The sequence below is a fragment of the Microtus ochrogaster genome, linkage group LG4 (genome assembly GCF_000317375.1).
Source record: "Microtus ochrogaster isolate Prairie Vole_2 linkage group LG4, MicOch1.0, whole genome shotgun sequence".
NCBI classification, from domain to species: domain Eukaryota; kingdom Metazoa; phylum Chordata; class Mammalia; order Rodentia; family Cricetidae; genus Microtus; species Microtus ochrogaster.
In genome coordinates, this window is record NC_022030.1 from 48,529,976 (window position 1) to 48,549,501 (window position 19,526).

At 36.1% G+C, this 19,526-nt stretch overlaps 1 protein-coding gene across 1 annotated transcript in view; it reads right to left on the minus strand.

Annotated features, from left to right (window-relative positions):
* The window catches only part of LOC113457650 (neurobeachin-like protein 1), a 69,820-nt gene that overhangs the window by 18,475 nt on the left and 31,819 nt on the right, over window positions 1-19,526 (minus strand). The window contains exons 8-10 of the mRNA XM_026786169.1: window positions 15,888-15,973; window positions 8,623-8,929; window positions 4,215-4,321 (exon numbers count right to left, since the gene is read on the minus strand). Of these exons, the coding sequence (XP_026641970.1) occupies window positions 4,215-4,321; window positions 8,623-8,929; window positions 15,888-15,973 (500 nt within the window). The remainder of the gene's footprint in view (window positions 1-4,214; window positions 4,322-8,622; window positions 8,930-15,887; window positions 15,974-19,526) is intronic.

A 19,526-nucleotide genomic window follows, 5' to 3' on the forward strand; every position in this document is an offset into this window, starting at 1 on the left:
ACTTAATGCCAAAGACAAAAGCCTTTACACAGGTTCTTGGGAAATGAACACATATTTAAATTGGTGACTACCATACACAAAGATGCCAAAGAAGCTACCAACAGTATAGGTCAACAAGTGGATCAGTATGTAAAAAATACTTGCTGGACAAGCACAACAACCTAAGTTCCATTCCCAGATGTCATCTGATCTTCAGATGCATATTTTGGGATATGTGCACACATTTATATCACACAGACACACAGACACACAGACACACAGACACACACACACACACATACACACACAATGAGTTTTCAAAGAAAAACTACCAACATCAGTCTAAAATTTTCCACCAATGCATAAATTATTTCTGCTATTTGACAGCTTTAATTGGAGTATTTCCATTGAGTATTGATGTTTTAAACAGTAAAATCATCTTGATTGTGCATTACTGCATAAAACAAACTAAATGATTTGTTTATTAAAAGTAACAACAAAATGATACAGAAAGAAATATGCAATTCATTTTGAAACTTAAATTTTCACAAGATTCCAAGTATTTTTATACATTCAGAAATCCTAACTATGTTCATAAAATGTTATATCAATAAACCCTACAATTGTCACCAGGCAGCGGTGGCACACATCTTTAATCCCAGCACTCGGGAGGCAGAGGTAAGTGAATCTCTCTAAGTTAAAGGCCTGCATGGTCTACAAAGCAAGTTCCTGGACAGTGAAATTGTAATACAGATAAACCCTGTCTTGAAAAATCAAACCAAACAAAACAACAAAAATTTTTAAAAAACCCAAAACTTATAATTGTCTTATATTTAATACACAGTCAATATTTGATACTAGTTAAAAATCAATAATCCTGAATGAGAAGCAAATTTGTAGTAATTATATATTATAATGAACTTAAAGTCAGAAAACATGAGTATAAAAATCCTAGTTCCAACAATTATTAGATCAAGAGTTAGTAATTTAACATCTCAGGGCATTATTTCTTCACTTATATAATGAATAAATTTGAAAATTTATTTTAAAGATTTAATTTTAATGTTTGAAAGAATTACTGCCTGAATGGAGAAATTTCTTTAATGTTGGGTGTGGAACCCTTATGCTTCTGGTAGGAATATTAATTAGTACAGTCTAAAGGGAAACAGTATGGACATATCTCAAAAAACTAAGAATACAACTGTTATATGATCCAGTTCTCCCACTCCTTGGTATATATCTAAGGAAATAAGATCAATGAACAAAGGACACTTGAATGCTTGTTATACTGCTGGACTATGTACAACAGTTAGGAGAAAAACCAGCCCAGAAGCGTGTCAACCATCGAATGGACAAAGAAAATATGGCACACCATATAATGTGGTATTAATGTTAACCAAAGGGGAAAAAAATTTAAATTCTGTCACCTGAAGCAAAGTGAATGAGATATAATACGAAAGACACAGACAAGTGCCACATGTTCTCTCTCATATACGGAAAAAAAAATCAAACAAACAAAAAAGCAATTGATTCAAGTAGAAGAGGAACTACTGAGAATTCGGAAGGATGTGGGGGTGTTGGCGGCAAGGGCAGAAGAATGGGTAAACATGATCAAACAGCAAAGATGGTCATAAGTACTACATGAATCCCAAATGGAGAAAACTACTGAAAGAGAAGGGACTTGTCCAAAGGCCTGGCTTTCCCTCCTCAAAATCATTTCTTCTTGGTATTAGTTAGTGACATAAAATATTTAACTTTTTTAAAGCTAGCACTTGGGAAGCTGAGGCAGGTGGATTGCTATGAACTTCAAAGACAGTCCCACAGAAAGTTTGAGGCAAGCCCAGGTTATAGAGTGAGGACCTACCTAAAGAACAAGCACAAGAGCTGTAACTGTGAAACATGGCTGTCGTGGAACAAGTATAGTCATGTGATATATGACGACATTTTGGTAAATAACAGATCACTATTTGACAATGATCCTATGAGATTCTATCACATGGTGAGTTACATCTATCTTAGTTTGAGGAAGTACACTTGGTGATGTCTGTCCTAAAGATGTATTTCTTGGACTGTGTCACTCTGCAACATGTAACTGTGAGTGAGGTCATCATTCTGGTTAGCTATGAGAAGTTCATCTTGGCAAATTTCAGGGTGAGAGTGTGAGGATTAAAGACAGGAGCCACCAACACCTGCTAAATCCAGATCTTTTAATAATACAAGAGATAACTTACTGATGCTATCTTCCTAAGTGAGAAAGTCATACTGTCTTTACAATAAAAGTGTTTTATAAATATTTCTGTTGTGCATTTTCATCTCTCTATAATATTTTTCACATAAATAATATTTAAAAGACATGAGGTTTAAAATAAAACACAGGAGGTAAGATATGTCGACTAACCAGTATTCAGGAGTTTTGGACAACTTCTGAAATTTTTATTATTACAGACTTCATCAATATATTAAATGCATTTTCTGCTCTATTTAACTATATTATTATTATAAAGTAAGAAATGAATATTAAAAAATTTCAAAGATATACCGTTTTACAGTGAGAAAAACAAAAATCCTTACTGAGGAATATTAGAATCAACCAACTGTTTTCACCTAGGAAGTAGAAGAATTAATAGAAAGATATAAGATCTATGGTGTAGTTTCATTTCTAACCTTTCTAAAAACTTTTGATAAAAATCTTAAATCCATGGGCATACAATATGAAGGGCAGAAACATTACCTGTTGTGCCCTCACTCTCTCAAACTGCTGTTACAAGTATAAACTGGCAAATAGTAACAACAGTGAAAAGCAAACTAGCAACATATAGCATGAGTCTTAACAGTGTTCCTGTTATTTTTAGCTCTCTATATTTTCTATTTAGTTGCAACTTTTTAATACAAATTTTCCTACTTTTAAAAACATTGGGTCTAGTCTATGCCCTATGACTAGGTATTCTACAAAAAATAGAGTTCCATTTATAAAACTTCAAAGTGTTATTTGAAGCTGGGCAGAAATAGGTCAATGCCTTTAAACCCAGCTCTTGGGAGGCAGAGGCAGGTGGATGCCTGTATTTGAGGCCAGTCTCAAAAAAGAGTATCTGATTTAAAAAAAAAAAAAAAGAGGCTGGGAAGATGACTCAGTGAATACAAGCGCTTGCCACACAGCACGAGGACCTTGACTGTATCTGTATGTTCTAGAGAAATTAGTGAATCAAAAAATCAGTAGTCCATGACTTTAAATGGTCCTAAATATAAATATATGTATCAATGTCTGTTGGAAAGTAAAATATTTCCTAAACTAAAATATCATACACAAATATCACATGAGCTTTACTACCTTCAGACAATTATAAATAATATAATTCCTAGCTTCAATTAAGATAAAACCTGTCCCCATGTAGACAGTGAGTAGATTGCTTTAACAGGTTTTTCTGAGCTTGGAGAATTTAAATATCTGCCTAGTTCCTAGACCAGAATGTATGAACTGAATGCTGCTGCCCTCTTCCTAGCCTAGGCTGGGTTAGTGAGAGCGTGAGAGGCAGAGTACCCAGTGATACTTACACACCATCAGAGAGGACAGCCTTGGCTGGAGTCCTACTTCTGTCTCTCACTGGCTCTGTGATCCTGGACAGGGTATAAATCTTTGTGCCTCACTTTTCTCACCTCTAAGATGGGATGAGGACATATGTACATATGCTAATATAGTCTAGTTTTATAATGATAAATAAATCAGTTTATCTGGCAAAAAAGATAAAAGTTGGTAATATAATGAAATGCAAACACAAATTGACAATAAAATTTTTTGCAATGGTATGCTCAAATCTGAATCAAAACAAGCCTTTGTTATTGTTTTTGTTTGTTTTTTGATTTTTTGAGACAGGGTCTCACTATGTAGCCCTGGCTGTCCTAGAACTCACTACATAGACAAGTCTGGCCTCAAACTCCCAGAGATCCACCTGCCTCTGTCTCCTAAGCACTGAGATCAAAGGCATGCCCTACTAAAACAATAACATTTTAAAAAGTCATAAACAATGCCAACAAGATGGCTCAGGAGGATGAGGCACTGCTGCCAGGCCTGACAACCTGAGTTTAATCCCTAAGGCCTACATGCTAAAACAGAAGCAACTCCCACAAGTTGTCCTCTGACCTCCACATTCATGCTGTGGCACACGTCCCTGTACACAAATAAGTAAACAGGCAAACAAACAAATGTTCATAAATATAAAAAGTTGATAATGAAGTACCTTGCAGTTCTGTAGAAGTCGTATGAGATGTTCAAAGCAATTACTGTTAAGGAAAATGGCTTGAAGAACAGGCCTGTCTGCGCAGTCTAACATGGCTGTGATGGTATCTATAAATTAAAAACAAAAATGACTCGTGTAAAAGTAAAACTTTGGGATCAAACATGTATCGTCATCATTTTAAAGTTAGGCTTTGCAGTTGGCAGAACAGATGCAAATTAACTGGGAAATAGAGTAGATAAGGAACAGAAAACAAACGTAAAGAAAAGTGAACATTTTCATACTTTATAGTTCAAGCTAGTTAAACTGTACATATGACTGGCAAATATTTTTTAGCAAACTGCTTATTTGTTCTTTCATAAAACTCATCCTGTGTCTGATTTGCTATTAATAAGCAATATCTGGGGGCTGGAGAGATGGCTCGGAATTTAAGAGCACTGGCTGCTCTTCTAGACGTTCAATTCCCAGCAGCCACATGGTAGCTCACAACTATCTATAATGAGATTTGGTGCCCTCTTCAGGCATGTATATAAACATAATAAATAAATAAATCTTTAAAAAATAAGCAATATTTGTTTATGTTATTTACTATATGGCCTATGAAAACATAATATTTATCTCTCAGTTCCTACTATGGAGATAATCCATTTGAAAAATCAAAGGATATCTGGCATGGCAAATATCATAGTTTCTAATAAAAAAAAGAATTCCATCCAACAGAGAATCAAACTAATTTTTAAATTTACAACTTATAATTACTATCAAAAAAATAGCTGGGTGGTGGTGGTGCTCACCTTTAATCCCAGCACTTGCGAGGCAGAGGCAAGTGGGTCTCTGAGCTGGTAGCTAGCCTGGTCCACAGAGTGAGTTCCAAAACAGTTGGGACTACCCAGAAAAACCCTGTCTTGGAAAACAAACAAACAAAACTATAGAAAATGACATTATAGCATATGAACTAAAAACTCTACAAAACTATTCTTTTATATAAACAAATGAAATGACTCATTTTCAATGAGATTTTTATCTGCTATAGTTCTAAATTAATACATGTACATATAAATATATATGCCAAATCATTAACTGTTTTTTATATCTAGGTGGTGAGATATAAAAACTTTTTTTGATGTTGTTTTTCGATATAGGGTTTCTCTGTATAACTGCCGTGGCTTTCCTGGAATTCATTTTGTAGATCAGTCTGGCCTCAAACTCACAGAGATCTGCCCGCCTCTGCCTTTTCAGTGCAGGAATTAAAGGCTTGCACAACCACTGCACTACTGAGACGTAAAAACTTTCATTTTCTTTTTTCTTACTAAGTTTCCTAGTTTAGTGGTAATGACAACATCTACCTCTGAAATGAGTAGTTCTTTAACAATCTAACACAGAACACAACAAGAATCATATAAAGTACCGATCACAATTTACAACATATGAACTGTCATTATGGGCTTCAACAATGAAACTTTAAAATCCAGTGTGTCTGGGTGATATCATTCAGGACAGTGTTTTCTATTTCTGTCCATTTGCATGCAAAATCCAAGATGTCATTGTTTTTAACCGCTGAGTAGTACTCTAATGCATATATATTTCGCACTTTGTTTATCCATTCTTCCATTGAGGGGCATCTAGGTTGTTTCCAGGTTCTGGCTATTACAAATAATGGTGCTATGAACATAGTTGAACAAATGCTTTTGTAGTATGATTGGGCATCTCTTAGGTATATTCCCAAGAGTGGAACTGCTGGATCCTGAGGTAGGTTGACTCCCAATTTTCTGAGAAATTGCTATTACTGATTTCCAAAGTGGTTGCACACGTTTGCATTCCCACCAGCAAAGGATGAGTGTTCCCCTTACTCCACAACTTCTCCAGCATAGGCTATCATTGGTGTTTTTGATTTTAGCCATTCTGACATGTGTAAGATAACATCTCAAAGTTGTTTTGATTTGCATTTCCCTGATTGCTAAGGAAGTTGAACATGACCGTAAGTGTCTTTTGGCCATTTGAACTTCTTCTGTTGAGAATTCTCTGTTCAGTTCGGTACCCCATTTTATAATTGGATTAATTAGAATTTCAAAGTCTAGTTTCTTAAAGTTCTTTATATATTTTGGAGATCAGACCTTTGTCTGATGTGGGGTTGCTGAAGATCTTCTCCCATTCAGTAGGATGCCTTTCTGTCTTAATGACAGTGTCCCTATATGGTATGTACTCACTCATTTGTGGACTCTAGCCATAAACCAAGGACATTAAGCCTATAGTTCACAAGCCTAGAGAAGCCAAATAACAAGGTGAACTCAAAGAAAAACGTATATAGATCCTCCTAGAAAATTGGAAGCAAACAAAATTGCTGGGCAAAAGTTGGGAGCAAGGGGCTAAAGGCAGGGGTGGGGGTGAGATTGGGGGAAGGAGAGAGGGGGAGAAGGAAGGGAGAAGGGAAAGACTGGTGAGAGCTTGGGGGAGTGGGAGGGTGGACGTGGAGGAAGGGCAGATATAGGAGCAGGGAAGAAGATATCTACATTAATGGAGCCATTTTAGGGTTGGCAAGAGACTTGGCTCTAGAGGGGATCCCAGGTGCCCACAGGGATGTCCCCAGATAGGTCATTGGGCAGCAGAGGAGAGGGTGCCTGAACTGTCCTTGCCCCACTATCACACTGATGATTATCTCGAATATCACCATAGAATCTTCGTCCCTCAACAGATAAAGATAGAGACAGAGACCATCATCAGAGCAACAGACTGAGCTCCCAAGGTCCAGTTAAAGGGCAGAAGGAGGGAGAAGACGAGCAAGGAAGTCAGGACTGCAAGGAGTTGGTCCACCAACTGAGGCAGTGTGCCTGTTCTAATGGGAGCTCACCAAATCCAGCTGGACCAGGTCTGAACGAGAATGTGATCAAACCGGACTCTCTGATTGTGGCTGACAATAAGGACTGACTGAGAAGCCATTGATAAAGGCACTGGGACATGTTTTTACGGCATGTTCTGGCTTTTTGGGACCCTAGTCTATATGGATGCACAGCTTCCTAGGCTTGCATGTAGCGGGGAGGGCCTTGGACTTCCCACAGGGCAGGGTTCCCTGCCCTCTCTTAAGCAGGGAGGGGGAGAGATGAGGGTAAGCAGGGGAGCGGGAGGGGTTGGGAGGAAGGAACGAAGTGTAAATATTGGAATGAATAAATAAAAATAAAAAAATAAAAATAAAAAATAAAAACAAACAAAACAAAAAAATCAATTATGTAAGATGACCATGAGACACTTGAGACATCTGATGGGAAATGGCAGGCTGTTGTGGGTCTGTCTACATCTTATCTGGTGCTCTATTTCACACCACAAAAATTACTAAGAAAAGGTTCTGGAGAGATGGTTCAACAGTTAAGAGCACTGTCTACTACTCTTCCAGAGGTCCTGAGTTCAATTTCCAGCAACAACATAATCATCCATAGTGAGGTCTAGTGCCCTCTTCTGGCATGCAGGGATACATGCAGACAAAACACTATAAACATAATAAATAAATCGTTAAAAAAATTACTAATATAAAAGGAAACATTTATTTTTGTATTAAGTTATATATATTAATTGTAGTTATTGGTGTTCCAGATATTTACATATATAAAACTATCAAAGAAGATCTAGACAAACAATAAAAAATAAGTAATGATCAACTGATATGTTTAATGCCAGTTCTGGAGTCTGAAATGCGTTGCAGCATCACTACTTTTTGGCATGCATTATTCTCTCTTCAGGATCACAAAGAGAATGGGCCTGTAGTATTCATGCCAGTTCTACTCAGTAGGAGCTGAGATACTTCAGGAAAATTACTGAGTATCTGACTCCATTAGAAAAGAATAATGAGTATGAGTCACCTATTGACTGAAACAATGGATACAGAGTATGTACTATACTAATACACTGTAACCAAAACAAAAAATCATCAAAAAAATTAGGGAGTTTGCAAAGCACAGAGACCAGATACAGTTGCACCGAGACACAAAACAACCAACACAAAGAGAAGAAAAAGAGACAAAGACACAACGGTTCTCTGGGACAACTAAATTTTCTGTCCTAAAGAATAGAAATGTTAGAGAGGCATTTATTTAGTTAATTTTTATCATAAGTAAAATAATATAAATAATATCTTTAAAAAATTCTTCTTGGCAATTTTAGTCATAACTTTATTTTTAACAGACACACTTTACTGGATTATACTTCCAAAAAAGAATAGACAAGTAAAAATGTAAAAATGATAAAGTAAAAATGTAAACAAATCAGTTCCATACTAATCATTTGGAAGTCAAAAATATAAATACATATTACTTGAACTAAACAGTCAATATTTTTAATACAGCAGACTGCATTTCAAAAGAAACTGAGAATAAAAAAGCAAAAATGAACTGAGGGAAGGAAATCTTTATTGAATACTTACTGAGCATCTTAATCTGCAGAACTATGAACTGGCTTTCCCACCGCATGGACTTCCTCTGTTTGGGTAAGGCTGAGTGATCTGAATTGAGCAATTTAAAATAGTTCTCCAGTACGGTACTGGTTTCCACCTGACGCTGGTCAGAACTGCTAGTAAGAAGGATATGTACCACTTGTGTCAGACATTTCAGAGTTAGTTCTCTCTTCCTACCCACTTCCTCTGGATCTCCTTCCTCCCATGAATCACAATCAGACAAAACTCGCATGAGAACTTCCATGGTGGCTGGAGAAATTGCTTGCAAAGCATTCCTCTGAAACATTAAAAACAATAAAACATGAAATGAAATCTAAAGGTTTTACATATTTGCAATAACAGAGAATTAGTAAGCCTATGAGTAACTTTTTCTTTTAAATAAATTAACAAAGTTATTAACAGATATATTTGATAAACACTGCAAATGTTACTTGTATTGAGGCCTTATTTTGTTCACTACTAATCTGAAGTTCAACTTCACCTTCTTTGCAGCTAAAAGACACCATGTAAGATGGTTTTGCTCAAAAAACCAGAGAACAAAGACTATAAAAGGGCTATTTCTTTACAAATGGAAAGGGGTTTCTTTCTTTCCTTTTCCATCCTGGAGAGCAGACACAATGCTTAGAACTATCTTACACTAAAATAGATACAACACAAGCATTAAATTGTAGGCAGTGTACAGAAAGTAAAACAGGACACACAAAGGAGCTTAGCCCATGAACATTTCTCAGGGTTTTTGTACCCACTGCTGATGTGAAAAGACCTTCTGTATATGTGCTGCTTTTATTGGCTAATAAAGAAGCTGCTTTTGGCCAATGGCTTAACAGAGTAAAGTCTGAAAGAGATATATAGAGAGAGTAGGTGGAGTCAGAGAGATGCCATGGAGCTGCCAGAGAAGAAAGGTGCAAGCTTACAGCCAGAACCTTAAAGGTAGGCCAAAAGCCTCATGGCAAAATATAAAATAATAGAAATGGGTTAACCAAAGTTATAAAAGCTAGCTAGCAATACGCTTAAGTGACTGGAAAAGCAGCGATTTAAATAAAATAGCTTCTGAATATTATTCCATGGTCTGGGTAGTCGGGAACAAACAAGTGGTCTCCACCAACAAATTGGGGCCAACGTGGCCAACTAAATCTACTTAAAATGTAAGGAAGTTTGGGAAGAAATTCTACGCAGCTCCTTTAAAGGGGTCTTCCTGATTCAGTGGTTTATACCACTGAAAAAAAAAACTGAGTGGTTTTGAAATGGAAGCTTCCTGGTTTGTGCTGCCAGCATGAACTCTGGCTCTTTTAGGAGGCCGAGCACTTGAATGGGATTTGTGGGCTTCAAGTGTACTGTAAGTTACTTGGTGGAAGCATGGGCCAACAGGCTACCAGAGTTGAAGTGGTGAGCGTGGCTCCCACCCGGCATTCTCAGAGGCAGTGAATGGTCCTCCACCACATTGGACTGGGCTGAATCAAAAGGCTAAGAAGCACTGGCCCTAGCTATGCCCACTTTGGATTTAAAAGGGGGGGGGGGGGTTCTGGTCAGGAAATAATTACAGATATGCAATAAAGACAAATTCAGACAAAAAAGACCTGTAAACCGGTCACAATGCTGTAAAAAGGTACATAGGTTTGGGACAGAGAAGAAAAAGAATATAGAGAGTCATAAAAAAAAAGTAAGTAGTTTTAAAAAATAAAATGAAGTCCTTAAAGAGACAGAGTAAACTTGTAGAAAATTAATAGAGTAAAAAAAATAAGCCACATAACAATGAAATATACACAAAAATTCTGGATTATATGTACTATTATGTTTCCTTTAAATTTTTTGACTGTGAAAGAGCTAACTACAGAGCAATATTTCATTGTACAGGCTGCTAAGATAAACTAACATACATACTTGACAGGTATCTTGATTTCAAAATATGGGTCGAAAGAAAAAATGCTTTGGAAAAGAGTTTCTACTTGTTTCCACAGAGGATGAGAACCTATGGATCTCTTCTAGACTAATGTGGTTAGATGAACCAAGACCCTTCTAAAAGGATGACATTAACACCCCCAAAATACTTTGCCCAACAAAAAGCAGGAAGCACTTTGGAGAACTATGTCCAAATTCCTAAATATTGTTTATAAATATTTGTTTACATTTAAAGGAGAATGTGCTATAGAAATTTTCATTGGCATGGAACTCGGTTTATTGATATAAATTTAAGGTCAATGTTGTTATATGTATACTATATATTTCAGATCTTGATTAAGGTCTCATGCTTGTGCATCTCATTAAAAATGTAATGTATAATTTAAAAATACAGGTTAACAGATAATCATCTGTAATAGTCAAGCTTATAGTTATGTTAAATTTTCTACATGTACAGAGACACATTTCAGATGAATAGTTATTCTTCAAACCTTTCAAAGTCCTACAGAATATGACATTTAAAATGTTTTAAGAACTTAGGATTTTTCATGACAGTGAGACACATCTGCTCCTGGAAGCACCAAGTTACTTCAATAGGATGATGGGCATCAAAGAGGCTCCTCATGGAGTGAGGAGTTTGTTACCCATTGGGGAAAGAAACTGTTCTTGCCCTAACTGTTTGGCTGGACTTTCTAGATCCACAGAACTGCCTAAAGAAGGTGAGACAGTCCTTTGGGGTCCCTGCTTCATGAAAGAGTCTGCAAAACATTCTGCAGGACACAGAAGAAAGTGACTGACAAATGGACAATATAGGCAGAACTGTCTTTGAAATTTCCTGCTTCATGGAACAGTCTGCTGGATACTATGGGCCAGTAGTCTGGGCTGAAGATGGATGCTCAAATGATACAGAAGATCTGTGGGTGACTATCCACACAGCGAGATGTCTCTGTCATTTCTAGAGACTTGAAAGTGGCTTACAATACACTTCCTGTTTACTCAGGTAATATATCCATCTGGAGTCCTTGATGGAGTTGAATAATAGATATAGTTTTCCTTAGTTATGATAAAGTAGATTTAAGTATTGTAGTTATAATTCTTGCTTGATACCTTTTTTATGTAATTTTACTATGTTAAAGTTAAAACCTTCTTTTTTATTTAAATAAAAAAGGGGAAATGGTGTGGGAAGTCCTTCTACATGTTGCTTTTATTTAATGAATAAAGACACTGCTTTGGCCTGTGATAGGGCAGAACAGAGTTAGGCACGGAAAACTAAACTACTGGGAGAAAGAAGGCAGAGTTGAGGAATGCCATGTAGCCGCCGCCAGAGGCAGATGTGATGGAATCTTGCCAGTAAGCCACAGCCACATGGCAATATACAGATTAAGAGAAATGGATTAGCCAAAGACAGAAGAGCTAGCTAGCAATGTGCCTAAAATATTAGCCAAGCAGTGATTTAAATAATATAAGACGGGGCACACAGAAACTTCTGCCAATACACTGCATACATTTAAATTTCTTAACTAAATTTAAAACATCAGTGTTACTAGATTTTATGTTATAGAACTAAGTCCATTCCAAATGACATAGGTTTGTAAAATGACTGACACATTTATGACTGATTTTATAATTATTTCTGAAACTCCTTTTTTTAAAAGAATATTTATTTATTTATTATGAATACAATATTCTGTCTGTGTGTATGCCTGCAGGCCAGAAGAGGGCACCAGACCCTGTTACAGATGGTTGTGAGCCACCATGTGGTTGCTGGGAATTGAATTCAGGACCTTTGGAAGAGCAGGCAATGCTCTTAACCACTGAGCCATCTCTCCAGCCCTGAAACTCCTTATGTTGAGTAGTTGCTATTAAAATGAAATGAAACCAGGCTTTATAGCACAGGTCTATAATCCCAGATCCGTGGGGAAGTTAAGGCAAGAGAACCAATAAGTTCATACCTTGCTTGGGCTACAAAGCAAGTTTGAGACTAATATAGACAACTTAGTGAGACCCTGTCCCAAAATTTAATTGTGACCAAAAGGAGAAGTGTATACAGTTCAGTGCTATAGCAGTGTCTAGCACATATGAAGTCCTAGGTTCACTGTCCAATAATGCAGGAGAAAAACAATATGTAATGAACATAATTGTGCAATAACAGTCCATAGGTCACTCAGTCTTACTTTTACCAATAATAATAATAATAATAATAGATAATATTATGGAAGAAAGTACTGACGGCATTAACCAGTATTTGATCTCCCCTAAAAATTTTTACAATTAGAACGCAGGATGTTTTCCTGGATACATGGCTACCAACAATATAGATCATACTGCCTATTTCCCCTGCTGATAAGAAGGCTCAGGAAATGAATTTTATCATCTGGACACATTTGGTCCTTTTCCATGACAATGCCCGAGTTGGTAAATGAGACTCGGGACTGAGCAGGTGCAGTGTCGCACTTCTCTAGTTCCAGCACCTGAGAGGCAGAGGCATGCAGATCTGATCTACAAAGTGAGTTCCAAGCCAGCCAGGGCTATATAGTGAGACCTGTGTAAGAAGAGAAGGGGGACGGAGGGAAGGAGGGATAATGAAGAAATGAGAGATCAGTATCTCCTGAAGAGTTTATCAGTATCTGTCATGACCCCATTTTTGTGCTCCAAATGTCCGACATTATGGTCAAAACACTGGCAGCTACTAACAAACTGATGTTCAGAAGAGCCTGAACTGTTTACTAACTTTTTATTTTCTTCCTTTCCCCTCAAGTGCTAGGTACTAAACCCAGGGCGACCATGTGCTAAGTGTATGCTGCATCACTAAGCTACATTTCCAACTCCACAATTGCAGTTTTTGATTCAGAGACAAATATAAACTAAATTAAGCTTGGATTATTTCATTATTATACTGCAAATAATAAATCAGATACAACTCTAACCTCCTTCATTCTTACAAGCACAGGCCACTTTTGCTTGTTGTTTTACCAAGAGTATGTGTCCTTTAGTCCTTATATATATCCTGTTAATATCACTGTTTGCACATTATAAGTATGTAATCTAAAGACAAATAATTTGAGTTCAACCTCTGTGAGACAGACTTGTTTCAACTCTAGGTCAACACTAGCATCCTTACACTTAACAAAACACAACAGAATCTCTTATGTATATTTACAGATCTAAAATACAAATACGTCAGTGAACAATTCAAGTATAACACTTTGGGAAAGACCCGTTATCAGACTTTTTCTTTTTCTTTTCCTTTAATAAGATCCTTCTTACATCATCAAATACTCAACCAACTAAAATTCTGTTGTCCTGACCCAATAACCAGCAAGCAACCTTTTGACTTCTGTAAGTCTAACTGACTATGGTCTGATCACAAAGATTCTGAGTAGCACATAACACAATAAATCAAGTCTCTGGTACCTATTTTATTTTTCATGGTAAAAGTTCATTACAGAATTATCCTTGAGGTTCATAACCCATGAATGAGAACTAACAAGAATATGTGTCTAGGTGCTCAGAGATGAATGAGACCCACGTAGGATTTTCCCTCAGTCAACAACACCATTCCTATTTTTTTTCATGTTTATCTATCTGTCAATTCCTAATCACAACAGTAAAAAATGGAAACTGTAAGGCAATGATCCAAAAGAAGAAAAGCAGCAAATGAAACAAAGTGATGAAGCAAATTTAAAACAGAAAGTAAGGTTGAGGAAAGGTGGCACACCCCTTTAATCACAGCACTCTGGAGGCAGAGGCAGGAGGATACTGAGTTCAAGGCCAGCTTGGTCTACAGAACAAGTTCCAGGACAGCCAGGGCTACACAGGGAAACCTTGTCTCAGAAAAACAACCAGAAAGCAAGATCTAAACTACTGCTTCTTTCATCTTAGAAAGACTGTTATCTTCCACCAGAATCAAGAGAAGTGCACAAAACCTACCAGGAAGCCTAAATAGCGACACTGGATTCTAAAAAGGGAACAGGATAAATAAACCAGAGAAAGAAATTCTAGCAGACATCCAAAAGCGACAGGAGGGAATGTGCAATAGATGTGAAGATTACTAATTGAAAAATATGAAAATATAAATAGAAACAAAAATAGAAAAGATAGGGAGAAAATTTCAGCAGTGGAAATATATATTTGATTCAAATTTCAATGTAAGCAACAAAACACAGCGATGTAATTCTTGTGATTCTGCCACCAATAAAAATGTATACTTTCATATTTTATAGTTGTTACAACATAGCAAGATCCTTTACAGCCTATCAAATGTAAGTTCTTCCTAGGTTATGTATGCTGTTCTTCCAAATTCCTTGGCTCAAGGAATCCTGTCTCAACCTCCTGCACCGTTCTGACTAAAGCTTTGTAGCACCGTGACTGACTCACTGCTGTATCCTGTTGTTTTATGAATTATAAAAAGCCATAATTGGAGAGCCAGGCCATGGTGGAGCACACCTTTAATCCCATGACTCGGGAGGCAGAGGCAAGTGGATCTCTGAGTTTGAGGCCAGCCTCTGTCTACAGAGCAAGTTCCAGGATAGCCAAAATTATACAAAGAGAAACCCTGTTTTAGGGTGGGAGGTGGGGAGGAACCATAGTGGAGCTGGACAGAAGCATTAGTGTTTGCCTCTATCATGTATGGGGTCATAAATTCAATTCCCAAACCATACAAAAGCACATATTATTATGTCACAAATTTGTTTTATTACCATTTCAGCAACTAAATTTCAAGGTAGTTTTTCTTTTATGATATGTATTTTAGACATTTATAAATTCTGATAAGTGTCTTTACCAAACTCTACATGGGTATACTGCACAAAATATACAAAAGGACAAAGACTCTCTCACTTAAAATGCATCATTTAAGAAAACATGTAGAATATTTTCTCTGAATTATCAGCCTTTCGGCAACAGGCAATTACATTTAGTTTGCCAGAGAAATAGTTTTGGAACATATATAGCTGTATAAATATATTTAGTAATTGCATCTAGACAGCAGAGTGAATAAATTTATGACTTTGGAAATCAAACTGGCTAGAATTTTATTTCTTCTAATAAAGTTGATTTCCTTTATACTTTAAAATAATAACTAAAAGTCAATAGAAATAGGAACTTATAATATCAATACTCTTCTAATCTATTCATCCAATAATACTAATTGTCAGTGTTAATGTTACTTAGGTTTTTAATGGAAGATTTTAAGAATTTTAGTTTTAAATAAGATATAAATTTGAAAGTTATCTGAAGCATCAAGTTATAAAAGACAGAATGCATTAAATAATCCATGAAGAGACTTTCGTGTTGTTAACTACAAATTATACATTAACTTTCAACACAGTCCTCACCTGCCCACCGGCTACAATGGCTCCAAAGAGATGCAATAAGCAACACTTAAGACTTTCCTTGAGATGTTCACTTTCCTGAAAACATTCTGTGAATATAATACACAAATAAACAAATCAATAAGATTTCTATTTCAGAACACAATTCATGTCTAAGGAAATTGACATATGAAGAACTCTATGAAAAGGCTAAAAATCTGTCAGAAGGCAAGGCTGACAAATGTGTCGTGTCTCATTTACTTCTCACAGTACTCCATAAGAACATCCTGTCTCAGTATAAAGAAGCTACTGGAAGATAAGTTATTATCTCATCTGAAGTAATGTGGTTACTAAGTGACAGAACTAGAACTTAAACTTTCTTCTGTTTTCTTAACAACTGATCCTTACTTTAGTGAATTACAAAATAAAAGAGTTAAATAAAAGTATCTTAAATCTACTCCAAGGATCAATACTCTAAATTTCTAGGACTAATGTCTTTTATCACAATAAAATATTTTGCTACTTTTAAATGCTATAAATGTTCACATCAAAGAAAAATAAGGCAGAAAAACAAAACAATAAATTCAGAAGTTTCCTTCTGACCTTTTCCTCAGTTTACCAACATACTTCTAACTTCAATTTTTTTAAAGAAAAAGAACTGTACAATATAGAGTCTTTTTAAAGATTTCAGTGAATATTGGATCCAGGACTCTCACCTCAAAATACAAAAAACTATGGAGCAAAATTTGCTTTTGTAACCTATGTCAATCCTCCAATATACATTAAATCATCTCCAGATTACTTAGACTAGCTAAAAATGCAAATAGTATGTAACTCTAACAATGTACTGTTTAGAAGAAAACAAAAAAGTCTATACATGTATAGATGTAATTTCTTTCCCATTGTATGTTTTTAAGCTACAGCTAGTTGTGTCTACAGATGTGGAACTCATGGATGTGGAAAGTACTGAATACGTTTTTAGTTTTTTAACTTAATACATTATAGACATTACTATAATTTAACAGATAATCTACCTTATTCATCTTTATCACCAAAACAAAACAGCATGATGAACATTTCGTTAACCAGTTCTCTACTGACAAACTGTTGTTACCCCACCAATTTGGGAGGAGCGCTAGATCATGTACATGTATGTGATTCTCATTAACTCTGCCCTGAACACTGGAATATAGACTGTGTGGGCCCTCACATTTGCACACTAAGTACTTTACTGACTGAGCCATATGCCCAGCACTTATTTGTCCATTCTTTTATAATCCTATAGTAAATACTGTTTTGCCTTTATTACATACTTACATAAAAATATAACGACAGATATCCAACTTTATGCATAACACTTCCAAATATAGCTGTAAAATGTACTAATAGAAACTCGTAATTTAAAAAAAAATTAAGCCGTTACAGCTATGTTGGAATAACTGTTCTAAACAATATAAAAATGGACAAAGGGGTCCCAGAAATAGGGTCAGAAAACTGTTAAACATAGATGGAAAACATATTGAACTCAAGGATTAATTCAGGTTTTTGTTTAGAGACACTTTCAGAATCACTGCACAAAATGGGAGGACCACTGCTGTTTAATGAGTTCAGGGGACAAAAAACAATTTTAGGAGAGGCTCGAACAACTGGAATTTGCAAAGTAGAATACTGGAATGGAGAATGTTATACCAGGTGCTTCAAAAACACATATAACACTTGCTTTGTGTTTGAGTAACAATCCTCATCAGATAATGTAAAATTCTACAAGCAGGCAAAAACTACGAAGATGGTATAAACAGAAAGATTTTATAATCTTATACTAAGATGTAAGATGGGTATTTCATTCAGCTCTAGGGAAACTTAAGAAAATAAACAGTATAAAGACTATAAAAAACACATTCTATGTATTCTCTAACCAAAATTTTGCTAGAAGGGGAAGTGAGAAGGTTTACCGGGTAGAAAGTCAATTCCTGCCAAGCCTGATGGCTTAAATTCAACCACCGGGATTCACAGGTAGAACAATGACTTCTGACATTTATGCAGACATGTACAACACATACACACAGAGATCAAAACAGACAACGAATTTTAATGCATGTTGGGAGGCACATTTTGTTACCAAAAAAAAAAAAAAAACACACACACACACTAAAAACCCACACATTTTCTAACAAAGTAGCAAAAATAAGTTATCTGAAGAGCCCTTTCAAGAAAATTGCAACAAAAATGAAAAAAAAAAATTCTATCTTATCCAAAGCCAAAGTCAAAGCAAAGGCCATGAAAAAGAGGAAGGTGATGCAAAAAGGTGAATACAAGTTTCACATATTTTTAATCATCCAAAGCAAACGTCCCACCCCAAATCAACCTCAGTGTCTTCAAAGCCATTCCAGAAAAAATACACATGATCACTACACCCCTACTATATCTTCTGATAAAGTCGAACAATTAAAAAAAAAAAAGAAAGAAAAAAGGTAACAAACTGCTCCATTTGGAAGTCAAAGTCAGCAAGCATCAATTTAAACAGGTTTCAAAGAAATGTATGATACTGAAACAGACAACTCGACAGCTTGATTGGCCTGGTGGAAAGAAAAGGGCCCTCTATGTTCCATTAGCTTCTATCTACAATATTTTGGGTGTTTTCAACAAAACTGAAATAATCTGAGGCCCGAAATCATATAACAAAACCTTTCACTTTCCTAGATCACAGGATATATGGAATCTCTAAGTCTAAAGCCCCATTACTATTGTAGAAACTATATCTGGAAATCATTTGGCTCAGGGTATCCAATCCTATCAAAGCCATCCAGGTCTTTCTTAAATCCTACCACCAGAAAACAGCTTAGGGCCTCTAGAAAACTAACAGGTTACTGTATACTTTGGATTCCTAGTTATAGCTTTATGCATAAGCTTCTAAATGAATACTTAAAATGAAGCAACCAAGTTCTCTTTCATGGGACTAAGAATAAAACAACTCTTCTGAGAAATCAAAGGCTTCTTTAATCAGGGATGTAACTTTGGAGATTATCACAACCTGACAGATCTTTTAAACTGTATGTTACCAAATACCAGGGTGTAACCCTGGAGTTCTCAATTATGCCCTAGGTCAAAGCTATCAATCTACTTGTAGGGTATTTACTAAAACTGATTCAGTTGTCCAACGGTTGACAGGATACATTAACTACAGCCTTTAATCCTAGCACTTGGGAGGTAGAGGCAGGTGGAATCTGAGTTCTAGGACAGTGTAGTCTACACAGTGAGTTCTAGGACAGTCCAAACTATGTGGAGACACTCTGGTTCAAAAAGAGAAAGGGGGACAGAGGGGAAGGGAGGTGGGAAAAGAAGAGAAAAAGAAAAAAGAATAGTAGCTGTCACGACTCTTTTAATAGAAGTCCTTAAATTTACTTTGGGGTCTCCACTGTCTATATTTTATATCAAATAACCTCTCTATTAAATCCCAAATCTCCCACTGGTTTAGATATTCTTCTGTTACCAAGCCTGGCTACTTGATAACTTTGAAATATTTTTACAACAGTGTCCTACCTCAACTCCTCTACTTTATTTCCTACCCCAGAGTATGGTTTACTTTACTTACAGTTCACAAATGCAATATGGCTCACCAACAGCAGTTCCTATGTGAGTAATGAACAACCAACAGCAGTTCCT